The 23,009-nt window shown below is 37.1% G+C and overlaps 1 protein-coding gene across 4 annotated transcripts in view; it reads left to right on the forward strand.

The window, feature by feature from the left end:
* Nucleotides 1-23,009, forward strand: part of Klhl24 (kelch-like family member 24) — a 46,414-nt gene that overhangs the window by 11,984 nt on the left and 11,421 nt on the right. For all 4 annotated transcript variants that reach the window (XM_013033054.1, XM_013033053.1, XM_013033052.1 and 1 more), the window contains 4 exons: nucleotides 3,151-4,131; nucleotides 17,197-17,381; nucleotides 18,475-18,593; nucleotides 22,215-22,403. In XM_013033054.1, the coding sequence (XP_012888508.1) occupies nucleotides 3,212-4,131; nucleotides 17,197-17,381; nucleotides 18,475-18,593; nucleotides 22,215-22,403 (1,413 nt within the window). In that variant the 5' untranslated portion in view covers nucleotides 3,151-3,211. The remainder of the gene's footprint in view (nucleotides 1-3,150; nucleotides 4,132-17,196; nucleotides 17,382-18,474; nucleotides 18,594-22,214; nucleotides 22,404-23,009) is intronic.

Consider the following 23,009-nt stretch of genomic DNA (forward strand, 5'->3'; position numbering starts at 1 on the left):
CTACTAATATCATTACCCAAAGTCTACAAAAGCTAGTGTGAATTTTTTGAACCTGAAATACAAAGAAGCTGATATAAAGAATAAATTCTGATTTGGGAAGCTGACAAACGCCTATTTTAATAATAAGTTGAATCTAGATTCAGAAAACATTCAGAATAAAGCATTTCAGAATAAAATATGTCACCAATATGTCATCAGTCTATGTTTATATAATTGTAGTATTCTCTTTTTATCACGTGTGATATTATATACTTAAGTTTTAACAACAACAAGAAATTGACATTCAGATGCAGTGAGATCTTTCTTGCTTATGGGGAATAGATTTCTCTGCGTAGAAGTATTTCTAAGATAGCTTCAAATTTAAAATGTGTTCAATATATGTGATACTGCCTCCATATGGAAACACGAATTTTGAAGTGATTCTGTGCAATATAAATAGATTTTTAAATTTTATCTGTGTATACTCATGCATGTGAGAATGTGGGCACACATACATGGACAGCCATAACCCAAGAAATTAGTTGCCCTACAATGAGACAAATATGCACTCTTTACATAAATAGTAATAGTAAATTTAAAAACTAAACATATAAGCCAGGTGCCAGCACCTCTTTCCAGTAATCCTAACTATTCAGGAAGCTGAGATCTGAGGATCTAGGTCCGAAGCCAGCCCAAGGAAGGAAGTGCATGAAAGTCTTATTCCAATCAACCACCAAAAAGTTGATGGAGCTTTGGGCTCAAGTGGTAGAGCACAAGCCTTGAGCAATAAACTTATGGACAGTGCCCAGGCCCAGAGTTCAGGACTGGCACCAAAAGAAGATTGTAATAATAGAGCAGTTGGCTAGAGAATTTAAATTTGGCAAGGATGGAAGAAGGGCCATCTGAGGTTGTCTGTGACATATGCTACATATGAGACCTCTTGTCTATGCTACCTTAAATTATTATTTTGGTATTGTGCTTTGTTGCAACTATAATAAAAGAACTGCAACAGCATTATCTTATGCTCTAAACTCTAGGCCTAGAAGAGTCCTTTAATAATAGTATACTGTTGCTGCTGATGGAAGCAACAAAAATAAGTAAATTCAGTGGGAATTTCTAATGTTGGAAACAACTAGTGAATCTTGACACTAGAGTATCATAAGCATTAGAGTGATTGAGAAGAGCACAAAGATCACATGAAAAAGAGAGTATGTAATAAAGTGAGTTGATTTTATTCTATATTTTATTTCCCTTTGTGTCACTTAAATTTTTTAAAATGGAGAATGATTTAATATGTGAGGCGAACGTGATAACCACTACACTGCAGAAACACCTGAGAATGATTTAATATGTGACAGGGTTCAGGAAATACAGTGTTAAATTAAGATTATTAACTCTCAAAGCTCAGTCTTGTTATGTAGGATGGCATCTCATGTTTTAAATTATCCATGATATCCCTTTGCTACCTTCTTATTGCTGCCATAGCGAGTATTTAAAACCAGTTATTAATACACTTTGGATCATATATCACCTGTAGATGTAAAAATAAAGTAAGTAAAAGAACTCCCTTTAAATTGGTATCAAAGAGAGTTGATCTCCATAGCCAAGTGCTTAAGTCCATTGGCTACTTATTTGCAGCCATGGAAGGAAAGAGGATGGGTGAAAGGAAGCAGGGCTTAAGACTTTTTTTTTTGGGGGTCCGGTCGTGGGGCCTGAACTCTGGGCCTGGGTGCTGTCCCTCAGCTCTTCAGCTCAAGCTAGCGCTCTACCACTTGAGCCACAGCGCCACTTCCGGCTTTTTTCTTTTTGCTTATGTGGTGCTGAAGAATCGAACCCAGGGCCTCAGGCATACAATGCAAGCGCTAAGACTTTTTTTTTTAAAAAAAACAAAGTACTACCACATAATGGAAATACTAGGGAATATGAGGGAAAAACAGAAGATAAATGAACCATTTGATTTATGGTTGTGTTCCTGGTTTTTTATCCCCATATGCATTAGTGTATAATCTTTTTTGTTAGAATGTACTTAAGATATGCTTTTCTACTTACTATCTGACTGATATACTTCCCACGTCATTAGTCTGCATACCTTTTTTGGCATGGGGTAGGGGCGGGGGTGATACCAGGGCTTGAATTCAGGACCTGGGTGCTGTCCTTCAGTGTTTTTTTGTTTGTATGTTTGTTTGTTTGTTGCTTGAGGCTAGCACTCTACTATTTGAGCCACAGCTCCACTTCTGGCTTTTTGGTAGTTAACTAGAGATAAGAGTCTCAATCTTTTCTGGCAGGGCTAGCATCAACCATGATCCTTAGATTTCAGCCTCCTGAGTAGATGGGGTTACAAGCATGAGCCACCAGTACTCAGCTGTACATACTTTTTTTTTTTTTTTTTGGATCCGGTCGTGGGGCCTGAACTCTGGGCCTGGGCGCTGTCCCTCAGCAATTTAGCTCAAGGCTAGCACTCTACCACTTGAGCCACAGCGCCACTTCTGGCTTTTTTTCTTATGTGGTGCTGAGGAATTGAACCCAGGGCCTCAGGCATGCAAGGCAAGCCCTCTACCACTGAGCCACCTTCCCAGCCCTGTACATACTTTTTAATGGTTGCTTGACTGTTCCGTCCTGAAGACAGAGTGTAGATTAACTCATTCCCTGTTGTGGGACTTTAAGTTTTTAAGTATCCTCTGTTAACACATTAAACATCTTATGTAGATAAATCTTTCCACATATTCTTGATGATTTCCTTAGGAAAAATTGCTTTAAAAAAAAGAAAAGACACTAGCCAAACAATATCTAAGTTCTTAACGCTTGTTGATATATAACTAAATTTCTGTCTTACAATGTTAAGATAATAACTTTATATTAGGATTGTGATTATACTGTAATGATGTCTTACACCATTCTGACTTACCTTTGCAGTCAGCTCAGTTAAGTAGAATAAAACCCAGCTGTGTGAAAAGGGAGATGGAAAGTTTTAGTAATTTGAAAAGTACATAGTGTCCTTTCAGCTGAGAGTTTCAAGAAAACAATTGAAAATGTTTCCTAATGTTCTAATTATGAAAATGTAAGCATTTATCAGTTTTTCTTGAAATGAGATAGTGTATGAAATATATTTGTCATGTGACATCTTTTTGAATTTTTTTACAGATTAAAATGTTTTCATTTCTTTCCTTTTAGCAACTTAAAGAAGATCTCTACCAGTCTTTTCTCAACAATTATATAGTCAACTGATGTAACAATGGTACTAATATTGGGACGCAGACTAAACAGAGAGGATCTTGGGGTTCGTGATTCCCCAGCAACTAAGCGTAAAGTTTTTGAAATGGACCCCAAATCTCTGACAGGTCGTGAGTTTTTTGACTTCTCTTCAGGATCATCCCATGCTGAAAACATACTCCAGATATTCAATGAATTCCGAGACAGCCGCTTGTTCACTGATGTAATCATTTGTGTGGAAGGAAAAGAGTTTCCTTGCCATAGAGCTGTCCTCTCAGCCTGTAGTAGCTACTTTAGAGCTATGTTTTGTAATGACCACAGGGAAAGCCGAGAAATGTTGGTTGAAATCAATGGCATTTTAGCTGAAGCTATGGAATGTTTTCTACAGTATGTTTATACTGGAAAGGTGAAGATCACCACAGAGAATGTCCAGTATCTCTTTGAAACATCAAGCCTCTTTCAGATTAGTGTGCTCCGTGATGCATGTGCCAAGTTCTTGGAGGAACAACTTGATCCTTGTAATTGCTTAGGAATCCAACGCTTTGCTGACACCCATTCACTCAAAACACTCTTCACAAAATGCAAAACCTTTGCATTACAGACTTTTGAGGATGTGTCCCAACATGAAGAATTTCTTGAGCTTGACAAAGATGAACTCATTGATTATATTTGTAGCGATGAACTTGTGATTGGTAAAGAAGAGATGGTTTTTGAAGCTGTCATGCGTTGGGTCTACCGTGCTGTTGATCTAAGAAGACCATTGTTACATGAGCTCCTGACACATGTGAGACTCCCTCTGTTGCATCCCAACTACTTTGTTCAAACAGTTGAGGTGGACCAATTGATCCAGAATTCTCCTGAGTGTTACCAGTTGTTACATGAAGCAAGACGCTACCACATACTTGGTAATGAAATGATGTCCCCAAGGACTAGGCCACGCAGGTGAGAAAACTGTTTACAGATATAATTAACACATAATTATTCCTGCAGCACACTATAGATTTTAATTCATAAACTATAGAAAAATAGTTCCCTGACTATAACGGTGGAAGAAATACTTTTTTTCACTTTATTGTAAGTAAACTAGAAATTTTTACTATGAGAATGATTTTAATATTTTTCTGACATTGCTATTGGAGTTTTGTATTGTGGCAGAAAGCACTTTTAACAAAATTTACCGTCTTTTTATGTTTACTTGTACAGTTCAATGTTGAAATTGTAACAGTCCCATTTTTTTTCTATAAATTTACTATAGCATAAGTAAATGACATTTTTAGCTGTGATTTTTGAGGGTCATTGTTCTGGAGTGAAGTTCATTTCCTCATAAAAAATGATAATAGTGTATTTCATAGAGTTTGCAATTGAAACTTAAATACAGTATTCCTGAAGTAATCAATATATATTAAAAGTGCCTACTTAGTCATGGTGGTTTGTTTATACACCTATAAATTACAGATAGGAAGGCTGAGGCAGGTAGATCAAAGGTAGGAAACTAGACTGGGCAATATAGAACAGCGCCTGTCTCAAAATGTGAAGAAAATGGGAGAGGGCAAAGAGATATCTTGATGGTAAAGCATAAATGCCTAATATTTACTTTTACTCTATATATGTATATATATATATATATATATATATGTATGTATATATAGTGTAATGTAAGTCTGATCTACTTTCAGAAAACCATTTCAGTACTTTACAATTATAATAAATTAGATACAATGTTGATTTTTTATTTTGTTTTGTTTTTTGCTGGTCTTGGGGCTCAAACTCTGAGCCTGGGTGCTGTCCCTGAGTTCCTTTTTGCTCAAGGCTAGTGCTCTACCATTTGAGCCACAGTGCCATTTTCGGCTTTGGATTAATTAGAGATAAGAAGTTCATGGACTTTTCCTGCCCAGGCTGGCTTCAAACCACAACCCTCAGATCTCAGCCTCCTGAGTAGCTAGGATTACAGGTATTAGTCACCAGCACCTGACCTTGAGTAATTATTACTATAAAAGTTTAACAAATTCTGTTATATTAATACGTGTGTTTCTTCAAAGTTGTTAGCTGATTTTAGTTAAAAGTAATTGAACCCAGGTGCCAGCAGCACTCATGCCTATAAATCCTGAGATCTGAGAATTACAGTTTAGAGTCAGCCCAGTCAAAGAACTCTGTGAGACTCTTATCTCCAATTAATCACCAAAAGTCTGGAAGTGGAACTGGAGCTGTGACACCAAGTGGAGAGCTCTAGCCTTGAGCAAAATTGCTCAGGAACAGCATCCAGGCCCTGAGTTCCCCACAAACAACACAAAAAACAAAAGACCAAAGCTTATGACTATTAATTTAAAAAGCAAAAGCCAGGCCTTATAGTGAATACCTGTAATCCGAGTATTCAAGAAGCTGAGGCAGGAAGATCTTAAGATCCAAACCAGTATGGATTATATAGCAAATCCAGGCCAAACAGGAAATCCTATCTCATTGTGCCCCATACAGTAAATAAGGCTAACAGTCTTGAGGTTTTGTGATTATTAGTTCTTCAAGGAGTTTTCTGGATACATAGACTATCTTGCCAAAGGGAAAATCACTTCTTTTTATAAATGGAATCCCCATGGAGTAGGCAGAAAAGTTTGTAGCCAGATGGAGCTAATTCTTACCCATTGTACATATCTTATAAAGTAGGGACAAAAGGTTATAACTTACAAAATCAAAATACTATTAATGTTATAAACATATGTCCTAAATAAAATCCCTTAGCGTCCCATCATTATTCTTCTTTTTTCTATTTGTGCCAATAGTGGGCCTTGGAATCAGGGGCTTGTGTTCTCAGGCTCTAGCATTTTGCTGATTACGAGGATTTAAGAGTCTCTCTAACTTTTCTGCCTAGGCTGGCTTCAAATCGTGGTCCTCAAATCTCAGCCTCCTGAGTTACCACTGGCACCTGGCCCCCATCATTCTTTTAAAGGGGATGACTTAACTATTTGATTTCTAAAGTATATTTTACATCTTTTTTTGACAGTACTCAGGTTTGAACTCAAGGCCTTTAGCTTGTTGTCTGGAACTCTGCCAATTGAGCCATGCCTCCAACCCAGCTTTTGCTGGTTGCTTTAGAAATGGAGTTTCATGGGGCTGGGAAGGTGGCTCAGTGGGAAGGTGGCTTGCCTTGCATGCCTGAGGCCCTGAGTTCGATCCCTCAGCACCACATAAGCAAAAAGCAAAAAGCTGGAAGTGGCGCTGTGGCTCAAGTGGTAGAGTGCTAGCCTTGAGCTGAAGAGCTGAGGGACAGCACCCAAGCCCAGAGTTCAGACCCCACAACTGGACTCCCAAAAAATAAAATAAATGGAGTCTCAGTCTTTTCTGTCCAGACTGGCTTTTGACTGTATTCCTCAGATCTCAGCCTCTTGAGTGTCTAGAAATTAATCATGATCCTCCATGCCCTACTTAACACCCAATTTTTAAAGGGACCAATTCATTTCACAGAGCAAAACACATCTATATAAATAAGATTGAAACATCACTTTAATTTAAAAGACCATTAAGAAAAAAACATATGTAATACATTGAATTTGCAGAGTATTTAAAATTAATGGCAGATATTTATTTTACATGGCTATTACATGGGGAATATAAAGAGAAATCCTTTATTTTACAAGTCAGCCATCACCTTCTCTCACACATATTTGTTACGCATATTAGCCTTAATTGCCAGAAGTTTTTTTTTTTATCTGAACTCTGTGTATTATTTGTGCAGGTTTTCATTTTTCAAACTTCCTTGAACAAGTTGTGATGTCTTCACTTCTTCAACCACAGTTCCCTCCTCTGACTTCTGCTCCAATCACTACTGAAACTTCTCTTAATCAAGTCATCACTGACCTTCTTCTGTTTTAATTTGCTCGTCTCTTTTCAGTCCTGATCCACTTTGATCTCTCTTCAGAATCTGACATTAATTGCCTTATCCATCTTGAAACATACTCTCCTATTGGCATCTGGAATATCCTTCTCCTCATGATGGTCCTGTTTCTCCAGATCCCCTTTTTCAATTTAGTAGTTCTTCTGTATCTAATCTTTGGAGTGTTATCTAATTGGTTCCCATCTCTTAGACTTGCCTTACATCTCATCTACACTCATGTTTTTAATTACTCTGTGTACCCTGTCTACCAAGACTTTTTCATTTGCCATTCATATTTTTTCTAGTTTACTTACATTTATTACTTGATTGTGCATCCTTTAAAAATAACAGACAAAATAATATTTTACATTAAAATCAATAACAATTCATATCCCAATAATCCTCTATTAAAATGCTTTCTAAACTGTCTTTTAATACTTAGATGTAATTTAGGAATACTCATCACATCTGATTATTTCCAACAAGTTTCATTTATTCCAAAATAGTTCTTTTTTTATGATTCTGACTTGATGGAAAAGTTGTCCAGAAAAATACTATACATTCTAGATTAGTCTTGCTGCTTCTGTGTGGTATTCTCTAACTATGCCTCCTAGAAATTGCAACTTAAAGGCTAGACATATGGCTCACTCTAGGAATCCTAGGTACTGGGTTCAAAGGGATTATGGTTCAAGTGCAGCCTGGTAAAATGTTATCAAAACCCTATCTCACAGAAACATCTGAGTATGGTGGTATGTTTCTATAATCCTAGCTGCACAAGAGGCTGTGGTCCAAGGATCAAGTCAGCCCAGACTCCAAAACAAACAACCTACATAAGAATTTATCTGAGGGGCTGGGAAGGTGGCTCAGTGGTAGAGCGCTTGCCTTGCATGCATGAGGCCCTGGGTTCGATACTTCAGAACCACATAAGCAAAAAGAAAAAAGCTGGAAGTGGCACTGTGGCTCAAGTGGTAGAGCGCTAGCCTTGAGCTGAAGAGCTGAGGGACAGCGCCCAGGCCCAGAGTTCAGGCCCCATGACTGGACCAAAAAAAAAAAAAAAGATTTTATCTGAAAAATAGCAAAAGGGCTCAGGCTATGATTCAAGTGGTAGAATGTTTACTTAGCATGCTTCACATCTCATACTTTAGTACTGACAAAAAATGACATATAGGGGCTGGGAAGGTGGCTCAGTGGTAGAGTACTTGCCTTGCAATGCATGAGGCCCTGGGTTCGATTCCTTAGCACCACATAAGCAAAAAAAAAAAAAAAAGAAAAGAAAGAAAAAAAATGACATATAAACTTGTTTCATTGAAATTAGTTAACTATTTGTGACTAGAATCCACCATATATAATATATACATTATGTTGATCACATGAGGAAACACAACATGTCTAGTGTCCCATCTTCAGTGATGCAAAGATGAACTCAAAGTATAGAGGGGTGGTCAAGCATGTGCAAGGCCCTGGGTCAGTCTCCAATACTGCAAAATAATAATAAAAAAAACATTTGGGTGCCAGGAAGTATTTTGCATGCAATAATATTCCATGTATTAACTCAATGCTCAGAATAGACCTGAGAATTGATACTTTTGTTTTACCTGTTGCTTTGTTTTATTTTGTTGGTCATGGGGTTTGAACCCTGAGCTCTTCAGCTCAAGGCTAGCCCTCTGCCACTTGAGTCACTGTGACACTTCCAGTTTTCTGGTGGTTAGATATAAGAGTCTCATGGACTTTCCTGCTGGGGCTGGCTTTGAAGTGTGATCCTCAGATCTCAGCCTCCTGAGTAGCTAGGATTACAGGCGTAAGCCACTGGCGCCCCACTTGTTTGCCTGCTGTATAGATGCATAAGCTGAGGTTTGGAAAAATAGTGTGTTCAAGATCACATAGTTTAGTAAATGGCAGACTGAGGATTCAAAATGTGTTCTTGCTCCAGAGTCGATGCTCCTAACTGGTACACATACTGACTCTTTTTAGTATGTTTTTAATATTATAAATTCTGCAAAAAAATAGATAGTATACTTTATGTGACTTTTTAAAATACTCTACTTTTTTCAGTGCCCTTAGCATTCCTAGTTACCTATTTTCTTGCTCTCTTTCTTTGAACTTTTCCTGAGTCCCTAACACACAGTGGAAATTTGTTTCTAGACTGAAAATTTCATATGGAAAATGTTGTAGCAGGGGGTTGGTACCCATCTTGGGGCTTGAACTCATGGCTTGGGCACTATCCCTGAGCATGTTTGCTCTAGGCTGATGCTCTACCACTGAGCCACAGCTCCATTTCCGGCTTTTTCCTTTTGGGGGTAATTAATTAGAGATAAGAGTCTCACAAAGCCAGCTGGCTTTGAACCTTGATCCTCAGATCTCAATGTCCTGAGCAGCTAGGATTACAGAAGTGAGCCACCAGCACCTAGAGGCAGTTCATTTTTTTTTTGGTGTGGGGGGGAGGACAGTGTTCATATTTTTTTAAAGGATCTCATTGATCAGGAAGCATTGTATTCATAAACTGCTTTGTTAGATGGCAACTTGTACAACTACTTAAAGGTAATTTTTTTTAATGTTAATATACATCTGGGACTCAGGAATAGTTTTGAACTTGATAGAGAATCATATAGTAACCAACCTAAACTGAGCTTACGTTTAAGTTGCCTGGCCATCTCTGAATGTTAACTGCTAAGCTCCCAAAGTGACCATTTCATTGGGAGAAAAGTGATTTCACAACCTGTGATGGGACTTCCCTCTAGCTTCGTTCCAGTTTGTGAATCTTACCTGGTATTTATTCTGCTGTCCCTGACTAATGTGTCATGCTACTGACCATATTGACAGTTAGATTTGACCTCCAATGTACCTCACTTCTGTTTGCTGCTCAACACCAAGAACTGAATTCTATAGTTAACCATTCCATTCTGAATGCCATATTTTTTAATTCCTGATTGCTTAATAGTTTAGTTTTGATTCTGTATCATGTGCCAATCCAAATTGTCCTTACTATAATGATTCTTACTGCAGCCAGTAATTTTTCAGTTTGTTAAAACTAGACTGGCTATAAAATGAACTTCTCAATAGAACATATATTATGTTAAACTGAATAAGTGTCTTTCAATATAATGATCATTTGTGTCAAGTTGTTCCTACCTGTAGAAAAACTTGATGCCCTTTGCCACACTTCTTTGAGAAATAGTGATATCTAAGAGTTAATAATAAGCCCATCACTTCAAGGTTGGAATCAGCCCTTGTTTTTTCCAATAGTCTCCTTTCTCTCCATCGTCAGGTCAAGGTTCAAGTTCTTGTTGCACTTGATCCGGGAGTAAGGGAGTTAGAATTACATTTATTCTTAAGAATATTTTATGACTGTATAACAAATCCATCAACTTTCATAAGTGATAAAACTGAAGCCCTTACTCTAGTCTCAGAATTAGTTAGAAGCAGAGCCAGAACTAGACTAGTATTCCGAACACCTAGTCCCTCTGAAGAGGGATATTCTACTATATAATATGATGTCGTTGTACACTCTTGCTTAGCTTTTTTGATAACACTCTATCACTTGAGCCTCTACTTTCAAATTATCATTATTTTGAACTCAGATTGTTGTAATGAAGAACCTTTAGTATTCCTCTCCCACAGAATCTCTTTGCAGTATTTTTAACCTTTATAAATATTCTTTGTGTAGATGTATGTATGTGTGCCACGTATGTTTGTACATATACTTCCCTCCTTTTTTATACAGATAAGATACTAATCACATCCACAGTTCCGTGGATTTTACCATTTTGAAGTATTTTGGAAGCTGTGTGCCAGTGGCTCGTAATCCTAGCTACTAAGGAGGCTAAGATCTGAGGATCATGGTTCAGAGCCAGCCGGGCAGGAAAGTCTGTGAGACTCTTATCTCCAATAAACTACTAGAAAACTGGAAGTGGCAGTGTGGCTCAAGCACTAGCCATGAGCAGAAGGGCTCAGGGACAGTGCCCAGGCCCCAGAGTTCAACCCCCATTACTGGAAAAAAAAAAAGTATGTTGGAGTGGAGTTCTCACTTATGATCCTAGCTACTCAAGATGCTGAGATCTGGGCGCCAGTGGCTCATGCCTATAATCCTAGCTACTAAGGAGGCTGAGATCTAAGGATTTCCATTCAAAGCCAGCCAGGGCAGGAAAGTCCATGAGACTCTTTTTTTTTTTTTTTGGCCTGGGCACTGTCCCTCAGCTCTTCAGCTCAAGGCTAGCGCTCTACCACTTGAGCCACAGCACCACTTCCGGCTTTTTTTCATTTTGCTTATGTGGTGCTGAGGAATCAAACCCAGGGCCTCATGCATGCAAGGCAAGCGCTCTACCATTGAGCCACCTTCCCAGCCCCCCATGAGACTCTTATCTCCAATAAACCACCAGAAAACCAGAAGTGGTGCTGTGGCTCAAGTGGTAAAGCACTAGCCTTGAGCTGAAGAGCCTAGGCCTAGAGTTCAAACCCCATGACCGACCAAAAAAAAAAAAAAAAGATGTTGAGATCTGTTGATTGCAGCTCAAAGCCAGCCCGATAGGAGAGTCCATGAAACTCTAATCTCCAATTAATCACCAAAAAGCCAAAAGTGGAGCTGTGGCTCAAGTGGTAGAGCAGTAGCCTTGAGCAAAAAGTTCGGAGACAGTGCCCAAGCCCTAAGTTTGAGCCCAAGGAGACTATACATATACACACACAAGTATTTTGGTAAAATCTTTTGCTATCTTCTGCCTGGGGGAAAGAAATGTTTCCTTTTTTTTTTTTTCTACTTCTACCTTTATCCTGTAATGTCAAAATAAACCCTTGCCAAAACTTAAAAAATGGGGATTGGGAGAGTGTGTCTTAGAAATTGTTTTGTATTGCCATGTATACTCCTTCTCCCTTTTGTTAGTATTACTGAATTTTCAGATTTTGATCTTTAAGAGCTGTACAATAATCCATTTATGAACAGGCCATAATTTAACCCATCTCCAATTGATGGATATTTAGATTGTGTCTAGGTTGCCTTTTTTGCCATTGCAAACAATGTTCAGTGAATATGTATCTGAATACATACAGCATTCATTTATAACCTAAATTATCAGAAGTAGAATTGCTCAGTCACGAGATATGTACAGTATTAGTTTTATAAATTAGTTTATAAATTAGTTTTATAAATTCTGGTAAAGTTGCCTTCCAAGTTTCATACTTCAGCCCAGAAATACAAAATTACCTATTTCTCTACTCTGTCAATTCAATTTGTAAAGCTTTGCTACTATGTAGAGGACAAATGGTACCTCACAATTTTTGTTTTCTTTTTCAAAGTGGAAGATTGAGAATCTTTTACTGAATTTGAAAGCCATTGTGGGTTTTTCTATAATACTTTGAATCCGTTCAGAATTCTGATTACAAATAACAAAAACGGTTTCATCAGTTCAAACATGAAAGAAAAAAAATGTGTTCAAAGGATAATTGGAGTCAGTAGCTTGTAACCTCGGCAAAAATTCAACAGGACCTCAAAAAAACCCAACAGACTACTGAAAAACCTTGAAACCAAGCAGTGCTTACTCTCTACTTTTTTTCTTCAGTTTTTTCTGCATGCCTGTATCAATTGCTCTCATTAGTCTGGCTGACCATAGCCTATCATGACTTTGCATTTATATTTCTCAACTTCAGTCACTCAGACTGAATCTCTTGGGAAGATACAATCTCACATTTTACCACACAACCCTCTCTGTACATTTGTCTATGGCCATGGGAGCAGAATCACAGAATAGAAATTGAGTATCTAAAAACCCTAAAAACCCTAGATTGAACAGATACCCAGCAATATTATTTGTACAAGGGGGTTTCGCTTTAACATATCCATTATGTGTACATCTTGTAGGTGTAGATTTCTCTTCTTTGTTCTTTGCTCTTCCTTAAAGTGGGCAGAGTGGGAATGGAGTACTTTGTTAATTGGACAATATTTAGGGGATGGTGTGTGGCTCAGTTTGTGGAGCGCTACACAGTAAGCAAAAGCATCAGGTACCAAGTTCAAATCTTCGTCTTGGATGCAAAAAAAAGTAGACAAAATTTACAGGGGAGGATAAGCAAAGTATACTGTCCATATTATCAAAAAAAACCTTTTAAGAGATAACACTCTTTTTTTTTGTCATGGGGCCTGAACTCTTCAGCTCAAGGCTAGCGTTCTACCACTTGAGCCACAGCACCACTTCTGGTTTTTTCTGCTCATATGGTACTAAGGAATCTGAACCCAGGGCCTCATGCATGCAAGGCAAACACTCTACCAATGAGCCACCTTCCCAGCCCCAAGATAAGACTCGTGTGTGTGTGTGTGTGTGTGTGTGTGTGTGTGTGTGTGCACTGGCTTGTGTGTGCGTGTGCGCTCATGCATGTGTACACACACACACACATGCACACCAGTACTGGGGCTTCAACTCAGGGCCACAAGCTCTTTCTAGGTTTCATGGCTGCTACTCTACTGTTTCAGCCATGCCTCTACTTCTAGCTTTTTCCTTATTAATTACAGAGAAGGGTCTCTTAGGTTTGTGTACCTGAGCTGATTTCAAACCACAATTCTCAGATCTTAGTCTCCTGAGTAGCTTTATAGGACTATAGACATGAGCCACCAGTGTCTACTTTGCTTACACTGTTTTTGAGATAGCACCTCAGGTTTCGCCTAGGCTGACCTGGACTACAATTCTCCTATTTTATGATTCTCACAATAGCACAAGTGTATACCACCAAGCCTAGCTATTTTCTGTTGAGATTGTAATCTCATGAATATCTTTGCCTGGGCTGGCCTGTAACTTTGATCTGCCTGATCTCAACCTCTTGAATAACCAGGATAACAGCCATGTAAGAGTATCATTGCTCCAAATTGTTGTTTTTTTTTCTTTTTTTTTTTCATGTATTTCTGGGACTTCCTGGAACCCAATCTATGTTAGGCTGGTGTTCTATTACTGAGTTCCCTTTTATTTCCCTGTTCCCTCTCATCAATTTATTATTTCACTTGCATAATTGTAAGTATTTTCACATTCTGTTTCTACCAATATGTCATAAACATGTTTGCATGACATGAAGCCTGGTACATGATTTTATATCATTACCACCACTCCCATGCACATTTAAGCTATTTTGGATTTTTAAAAATTATGATGAACATCTTTGTGTCTCAATATTTTAATCAATTAGATACTGCTGATAAACTCTTAGATAATTGCTAATTTTGAAAAATAAAAAAAATTATCAATAGCAGCTATTTCCCTAAAGAAGCCATTCTGCATGTTGCAGAATAATAGCCTGGCCACCCAAAGTGATACTGTGTCTTCAAGTGGTTTAGAAAGTAAAAGTAGATCAAACTATTTGGGGCATATTGAACAAGAACTATGAGAATACTTAATTAATTTATCTTCTGGTCTATATATAACTATTTGCAATACAAAAATGTCATGTTAAGCAGACTAAATATTTTGTGGCAATCTGCCTACATATTCTCTTACTACATGCAAGGTGCTTAAACATTCAAAATTATTTGACAGACATGGAATCCAAACAAAGGGAGTTTGTAGATCTTTACAACTAATCCCCTCTGCTGAGGAAGTCTCAAGTCAACAAAAATTATTCTTGTCAAAGAATCAAAAATGTTCAAGTCTGCCTAGCTGTGGTGATCGCTCCCTTCGACAGTAACTTGAATGTATGCAGCAGATCCTTGCCTCTGGGCCTAGTATTCATACTTTGATTCATTTGCATCTTATTGCTTCTAAGACTGACTAACCCCCACCCCTCTTCTGAGCTCTAATTTCTTTAGATCATATATTAAATTTGGAAGTATCCTTTATTAAAGTCTCATTCCACTGATTTAATGCTTTTTTTTTTTTTGTCAGTCATGGGGCCTGAACTCAGGGCCTGGGCGCTATCCCTCAGCTCTTCAGCTCAAGGCTAGCGCTCTACCACTTGAGCCACAGCGCCACTTCCGGCTTTTTTTCTTTTTGCTTATGTGGTGCTGAGGATCAAACCCAGGGCCTCATGCATGCAAGGCAAGCACTCTACCACTGAGCCACCTCCCCAGCCCTGATTTAATGCATTTTTTATTTAATCATGTGGCCTTCAGTTTTGAGTTTCTGAATGATGAATAAGTTATTTTACTTCTTTCTTATTACTCTTTTTTATGCCTTTGATTATTATCCAGAATCACCTTTCAACATTATTTGAGGAGTCTTCCTAGTTTCCAAATTTTGTGTTGCATTTGTGTGAACAAACTTCTTTTCTGTAACACGTATTTCTGATCTTATAGTGGGAAAAGTATGCCTGACATGGAATAAGAAAATGATTCAGTTGAAATAGCTCGAATAAGAGATGTATCGGTATTGCTTATATTGTTTATTTTTTAGCTTCACACTGACGAAAACTTCTAAGTCAAAAAAAGTCCAAAAAAAATTTTAATCGTAAGAGAGTCTTTTAACTACATGAATAAAATATACTGGAGAAACATTTGTTTTTTCCAGTCTCTTATCATTTTGCAGGGATGGGAGGACCATACTCATCATAGGGCGTGAGCTCAGGACCTGGGGCACTGTCCCTGAGCTTTTTTGTTTAAGGCTGGGACTCTAGCACTTGAGCTACACTTTCACTTCTGGCTTTTGGTGGTTAATTGGAGATAAGAGTCACGCGGATTTTCCTGCTCAGTCTAGCTTTAAACCACAATCCTTGGCTCTGAGCCTTTAAGGAAACTAAGATTATAGATATCAGCTATTGGTGCTGGGCTTCTTACTCTTTATTTTTTTTAATTTTTCAGAATCTTTAATAGGTTACACATTACTCTAAGCTTCCAATTTATGTTCCTCTCTTCTGTATTTTTTGAATTGTGAAAAAAGTTCATATACTCCTTTAAAGGATACTTAGGTTATACTATATGAGTTCTTTTTTTAGAACCAGCAACTTGATTAAAATAACAGTATTTTTCTACAGTTAGGAAAAGTAGACTGGGAGCTGTGCCCAGTGACTGAGTGCTTGCTTAGTATGCATGGGGCCCCGTCTTTAATCCCCTGCACCTTAGAAAGTTTGTTCTTGGCTGCCCCAATTTGCAGAGGATATAGCCCAATGGTAGAGCCATTACCTACAGATTTGAAGCCCTGGGTTGTATCACCAGCACTGGAGAAAAAAAGGAAAACGTTTATTCTTTGCCAAGCATAAAGGTACAGGCCTCCTCAACACTCGGGAAACTGAAGCAGGAACATTGAGGGTTCAGGTCCAGACTGGGCTATATTAGAAGACTCTGCCTAGGAGCTGGTGAAGACACTATCATACCTTAACTTTGAAATAGATATACACCCAGATATATTCAAATGTATTTAGATAAATAGACAGATAAGAATCGTTGTTGGGGGAAGGTCCAGTGCCCACTGGTCTGTTTCTCCTCCCTCTTGTTTTTTCTCTTGGGCAGTTTGATCACTGATTGAGTAAGGAATGACCTATAGATTGTGGGACCTTTTTTTTTTTAATGTTTTTAAACCAAGGATGATTTCTCCTTTTCACATCTTCCCAAATGGAACTCAAAGGCCACTTCTCAAGCAGCTTTTGGCACCCTCAGCCTCAGAGTGGAATCTTTCAAATACCAGAGCCCCATGTCCAGGAAAGGGGAAAAGGAACTTTGCCAATGATAGTGACCACAGCAAAAGCAAATAATAATATTAATAATAATTAAGAGAAATAAAGGAAATAATAAAAATTTTAAAAAAAGAATCATTGTAAAATGGCATTTGAAGGGCATCCTTAATAGTAATACCAAGGTTTCAGTTTAGTTAGACTGTGTATTAGCACTTTTTTTTACATCTTTAAAGTCAAAACCCATAGTTTCACTGTGCATGTGGGTACATGCCTGTAATTCCAGTTGAGACAAGAGGATTATGAGTTTGAGGCCAGTCTGACTACAATGGAGACACTCTCAAAAAAAGAAACAAAAAGCCGTAAAACTCCTACACACTTTCTGTGGAATAATAGTGCTACTAACTTCCTGTATGTGGCCTCAAAAGCAATTGCCAGCCTGTACTTTCTGACTGTGGAGCACAAACATGTTCAGAGAATGAATTTAACTGTATGGTTTGTTTTTAGAGTTTTGAGCTATCTTGAGTATGCTATAATTTTTTATTTGTGTATTCTCACAATAATTATTTTAGGTCCACTGGCTATTCGGAGGTGATAGTTGTTGTTGGTGGCTGTGAACGAGTTGGAGGATTTAATCTCCCATATACTGAGTGCTATGATCCTGTCACAGGAGAATGGAAGTCTTTGGCTAAGCTTCCAGAATTTACTAAATCAGAGTATGCTGTTTGTGCACTAAGGAATGACATTCTTGTTTCAGGTAAATAATTATTACAACAGCTACTATTTCTGATTCTTATGCAGCCTGGATGTTTTAAATAATAGTGTCTTAAAAGAAAATGAGGGATGAGTGCATAGCTCAAGTGGTAAATTGCTTTTCTAGCATGTACAAGGTTCTGGGCTCTATTCTCAGTACCACCAAAAGAAAGAAAGAAAACAAAGAGAGAAGAGAAAAAAATAAAATGTATATATGATCATTTTAGGTGACTCAGTTTATATATAACATGGTTTAGAATGATTGACAAGGGATCTGTTAGAAAAGTCTTTAGTCATATCATATTTTAAATGCTCTCAAATGTATGTAGAATATGATTTAAAAAATTATCTTTTGAGGCACTATAAAACATGTAGACTTAAAAATATTACTTATCTCTAATTTACTCATGTTTTCTGAAAAATTTTCCCAAAGTTTATGAAATAGAATTTTCTGTAAGATTCTTAATTTAATCTTAAATCATATTTTCTGTAAAATTCTATCATATGTAGGTATGTTTGGAAATTTGTTAATTGACAAGCTAGGTTTACTGGTCTTACAGATGATTATATTACTATCAGCAGAATGAAATACTAACACACGGCTCATTTTGTACTTCATATGGTTTGTAGAGCATCTTTAGAATGACCTATTGATGGTCTTCTGACACCTTACTCATAAGCTAACAGGCTTATTCATTTGTAAACTCCTATTTTATTATTTGGAGCCTTATTGTCATTACTTCTCTTTTTAAAAATAATTGGATTGTTATTATTATTAAGGTACTATACAGAGGGGATACCATTTCATAAGCCAGGTAATGAGTACATTTCTTTCTTTTTGGACAGTGTTATCCCTTAACTTTCTCCCAGTTTAGTTGTTACTTCTCAAGATAACAGTTGGCAAACTTAGAATCTGCTGTGTAAACTATTTCTGTTAAGCTGTAAAAGGATCCTCCATTTATTGTACTGAATTCTCAAATTCTTAAAATTGGATGAATAAATCCCATGTTTTTATTACCTACACCTAGGTGGCATAGATCCCTTGTTGGTAGAGCATAGTGACATATTATTGCATATGCATTGTTTTGCATTTAAAGGTGGAAGAATCAACAGCCGTGATGTGTGGATTTATAACTCACAGTTAAATATTTGGATCAGAGTTGCCTCTCTAAATAAAGGCAGATGGCGTCACAAAATGACTGTTCTACTTGGTAAAGTAAGAGAAACCATTTTTTATTGCTATTGCTAGTACAATTCAAAATAAATAACACAGTTAAGTTCTATATTTCACTTTCCCTCTGAGTATTTTGGATTCAAAATTTCTAATCACAGTATAACACTGTATTTTTGAATGGATGGGTTGTTGTCACAGTTTGAAATTCATGGCAGTACACTTGCCAAAATATTTTGAAGAAAATGTATGCTTGACCTCAGCTAATGAATATTATTAAAATACATAAAATTTGGGTTTACAACCCAAAGGCTGTCCTTATTAATCTAAGAATCATGAACTAGTAGTTTCCACACCTTTCTGAAGTACTGTATCCTCTTTTAAATGTTAAATCTAATATTAAACCCAACATATTAAACATATAAGTATCCCTCACTTGAACCAAACAGTATCTCAGAGTTGTTGGCCTCTTCCTGCCATCACCTCCATCACATCCTCCAAGCTACTTCAAATTAATGACAGGTTAATGTGAAAGCAGTATACTATTATACATATATCTTCAGTTGCTCCCCTAGTGCAGCTTTCTAAAAGGATGCCTCTTAAGCCCTACTATGAAACCCAGAACCACCAATAAAACCCCAGAACCACCAATAAAACCCCAAAACCTCTCTCGTTGAATCAGAAATGGTTGCCTGGAATCCTTCCCACTCAGTCCCTGATCAGTCTTCCTTCACCTAGGTTCCCCCACAAAGGTTTCTTAAAACTTTTATATGAAGAAATACTCAAGCTCCTCCCAAATAGTTTAAAAGCTATTGAATTCCTAAAGATCCTGATAGAGTTTGCTGTAGTTATTGACAAGGCTAGTGACACAATGACCTTGAGATAAATATACTGGAAATAAAATATTTTTCTAAAACTAGTGATATATCTTCCTATTACATTATATATAGTTTTGGTATTTAAGATTCAAAATTGACAAGGTCAACTGGATATTCACTAGTGACATGCAAAAAAAAAAATCTGTCTTTAGAATTTTTGCCATTTTATTTTGTGTGTATTTGTGCCTGAAGTGGGGCTTGAACTCAGGACCTGGGTGCTGTCCCCTTAGCTTTTCACTTAAAAGTTGGTGCTCTACCACTTGAGCTACAACTACACTTGTAGCTTTTTTGGTAGTTAGTTAGTGAAGAAGTCTTACAGACTTTCCTGCCCAGACTGACTTCAAATCTTGATTTTCAGATTTCAGTCTTTTAAGTAGCTAGGATTACAAGTGTGAACCTGCAATGCCTGCTTTACATGACCTTTTGTAAGTTGACTTACATGGCATTGGGGGCACAGATTCACCAATAGATAATCTGTAAATAGTGTGTGAGAAATGTGTAATAGAAGTGGCATTGTCTACTGTGGAAAATTAGAGGAGCACAGAAAGGTAAATTGTATGCATATGTGAATAGTAAGTTGAAGTTTGACTTGGATCCTTAGGCATCGATAGAAAGATTCATCTCTGGTTTAGAAAACACAAGTGGAGGCTATTTGAGAAGAAGTGATGGTGGACCCTGAGGTAGAGTGGTGGCATGGCAAAAAGAAATACAAGTGAGATGCTGTAGAAGATTCAGTAGGTCTCCATAGTTATTAGAAAACCAGATCAGATCTAAAACAATATACATAATCATAGACTTAGACCTACATAGCCATATATATGTATACAGAGAGAGACAGAGAACATGATTGTAACTGGCACTGTCTATGAGAGGAAAAGAATGATGAAAAGTAAATAATAACTAAACACAATGCATAAAGATGGCATAAGGAAACTTACTGAAAGCTGTTGAACAATAGGGGATAAGTTTAGGAAAGATAGTAGTAGGGTGAATTAATCTTATTAAAATATAATATATGTATGTGTGAAATACTATAACCAAACCTTTTTATATAGTTAGTATACACTAAAAAAAGAATGACAGTAGAGTAAAATAGGTTTTCTGGACAGTAGGTTCCAGCAGATAGAGAAAAGTGAATTTGGACAGGGTGAATAAGGGAAATATGGTTGAAGTATTTTATATATGCATTATGAAAATAGAGCAGTGAAAGGTATTAAAATATAAGAAAGGAGGGGAGAGCAAGAGAAAGGTGGTAAAGTTGATAGAGGAACATTGTATGCATACATGGAAGTGTCATAATGAAACCCCATTGTCAAATAATATATACTAATAAAAATGCTAAAGAGCTGGATGCAGGTGGCTCACACCTGTAATCCTGACTATTCAAGAGGCTGAAATCTGAGAACCAAGGTTCAAAACCAGCCAAGGCAGGATAGTCTGTGAAACTCTTATCTCCAATTAATCACCAAAAGGCCAGAAGTGGGGCTGTGGCTCAAATGGTAAGTCACTATCCTTAAGCAAAAGAATTCTGGAACTGTGCCTAGGCTCTGAGTTCAAGCCCCAGGATGGGCTTTTGCCAGCTCTGGAAAAATTAGCAAGACCTTATCTCAAAAGCAAAATAGAAAAAAAAAAAAAAGGAATTGTGACATGACTCAAATGGTAGAGGGTTTGCTTGGTATGTCAAGACCGTTAATTCAATCCCAAGTATAAGAGAGAAAAGAGGAGGGAAGATAAGGAAAAATTAGATATGGTGGAAAGAGTTGATGATAAACTGTTCACTAAAAGAAATGTGTTAACCTGATGAACTTTGTTAAGTAAAAAGGTTCTAATATGTCCCATAAATGCTTAGTAGATTATTCCTCTTGTAAGCCACTTAATAACTGTCTTTTTAAATTGTCTGACCTATCATATAAAGATACTAATTTTTATTAAAAATGTTGTGAAAGCTCTTTGAGATATATATGTATTATAAAATTAGTTATGTCAGATACTTTTCTAGGTACTTTTACTAGGTACTACCTTCAAAGATTTCACAATTTAGTCATGTACCAGTGGCTCATGTCTGTAATCCTAGCTACTCAGGAGGCTGAGATGTGAGGATCGTGGCTCAAAGCCAGCTAGGCAGTAAAGCCTGTGAGACTCTTACCTTCTATTAACCACCAGAAATCTGGAAGTGTCTCAAAGTGGTAGGACATTATCCTTGAGCAGATAACATTCAGGCCCATGACGAAAGAAAGGAAGGAAGAAGGGAAGGAAGGAAAAAAGGAAAGAAAAGAAAGGAAGGAAGGAAAAAGAAAGAAAGGAAAGAAAGGAAGAAGAAAGAAAGAAAGGGAAGGAAGAAAGGAAAGAAAGAGGAGAGAGAGAAAGAAGGAAGGAAGGAAAAAAGGAAATGCAATTCTCAACAGACAATAGCACTTCCACAGGTAGGGTGAAGATTTGTTCTTAGGAATGAAAACAATTAATCTTTACCTCAGTAAGGTAAATAAATATACAGTATATTTGTGGTATTATAATTTTATTGAAGGGCGGCTATTTGGTAAAATACCAAATAAGGGATTTGATCTTTTAAAAGCTCAGAAATTTTGAGCTAAATATGTTGTAGTTACCAAGAGTTTTTAAAGGGGGTAGATCCCTTAATTTTTTAATTAGGTCAAAATTTAGAGTTTTGGTAATTAAGATTTTCATTTATTATAATTGTCAAGGGCTTTTAAAATATAGATCTTCTTAATTCTTTAAACAAGTTCAGACTTTTGATAATTAAGTTTTTTTCCATGTATTTTATATGTAGGTATATGTTGTTGGAGGCTATGATGGGCAAAACAGACTTAGCAGCGTAGAGTGTTATGACTCCTTTTCTAATCGATGGACTGAAGTTGCTCCCCTTAAGGAAGCAGTGAGCTCTCCTGCAGTGACAAGCTGTATAGGCAAATTGTTTGTGATTGGTGGAGGACCTGATGATAATACTTGTTCTGATAAGGTAAGTCATGTTCTCTTGAAGAAATTTCCAGTAGTATGTACAGAAAGAGAAAGACAATTGGTTTATTAAGTAGGTGGCAAGTCACTTAGTATGAGGGATCATTTAAATGTTATCTGGTGCCCTTTTCCTTTAGGGAAAAACAATGAATTTTCAGTTGCTAAACTCAAACTCTAATGTAGTTTTTAATAAGTTCCTGTAACAAGTATGACAACCTTTCTAAAATTTTTTACTGCTGTTATCTGTAGAATCTAAAAGTTATTCACACTCAAAATGGTTGGCAAGTGAATTAACAAAGAAAAAAGCACAATATTCAATTTTACTGCTTCCAACTGAGCCATTTTCTGCATACTTTCAAAATAGTTTTAGAACAAAGAAGGAAAAAAAGCCCTGTGTAAGGGAACTAAAAAGGGACTTCTCAAATGAAGAAATAAAAATGGCAAAGAAACACATGAGGAAATGTTCATCATCCCTGGTGGTGAAGGAAATGCAAATAAAGAATACCCTGAGATAGCACCTTACCCCAGTCAGAATGTCCCACATCCACAAATCAGCCAACGACAAATGCTGGAGGGGATGTGGAGAAAGAGGAACCCTATTACACTGCTG

The sequence above is a fragment of the Dipodomys ordii genome, unplaced genomic scaffold, assembly GCF_000151885.1.
Source record: "Dipodomys ordii isolate 6190 unplaced genomic scaffold, Dord_2.0 Scaffold162, whole genome shotgun sequence".
Lineage (NCBI taxonomy): Eukaryota > Metazoa > Chordata > Mammalia > Rodentia > Heteromyidae > Dipodomys > Dipodomys ordii.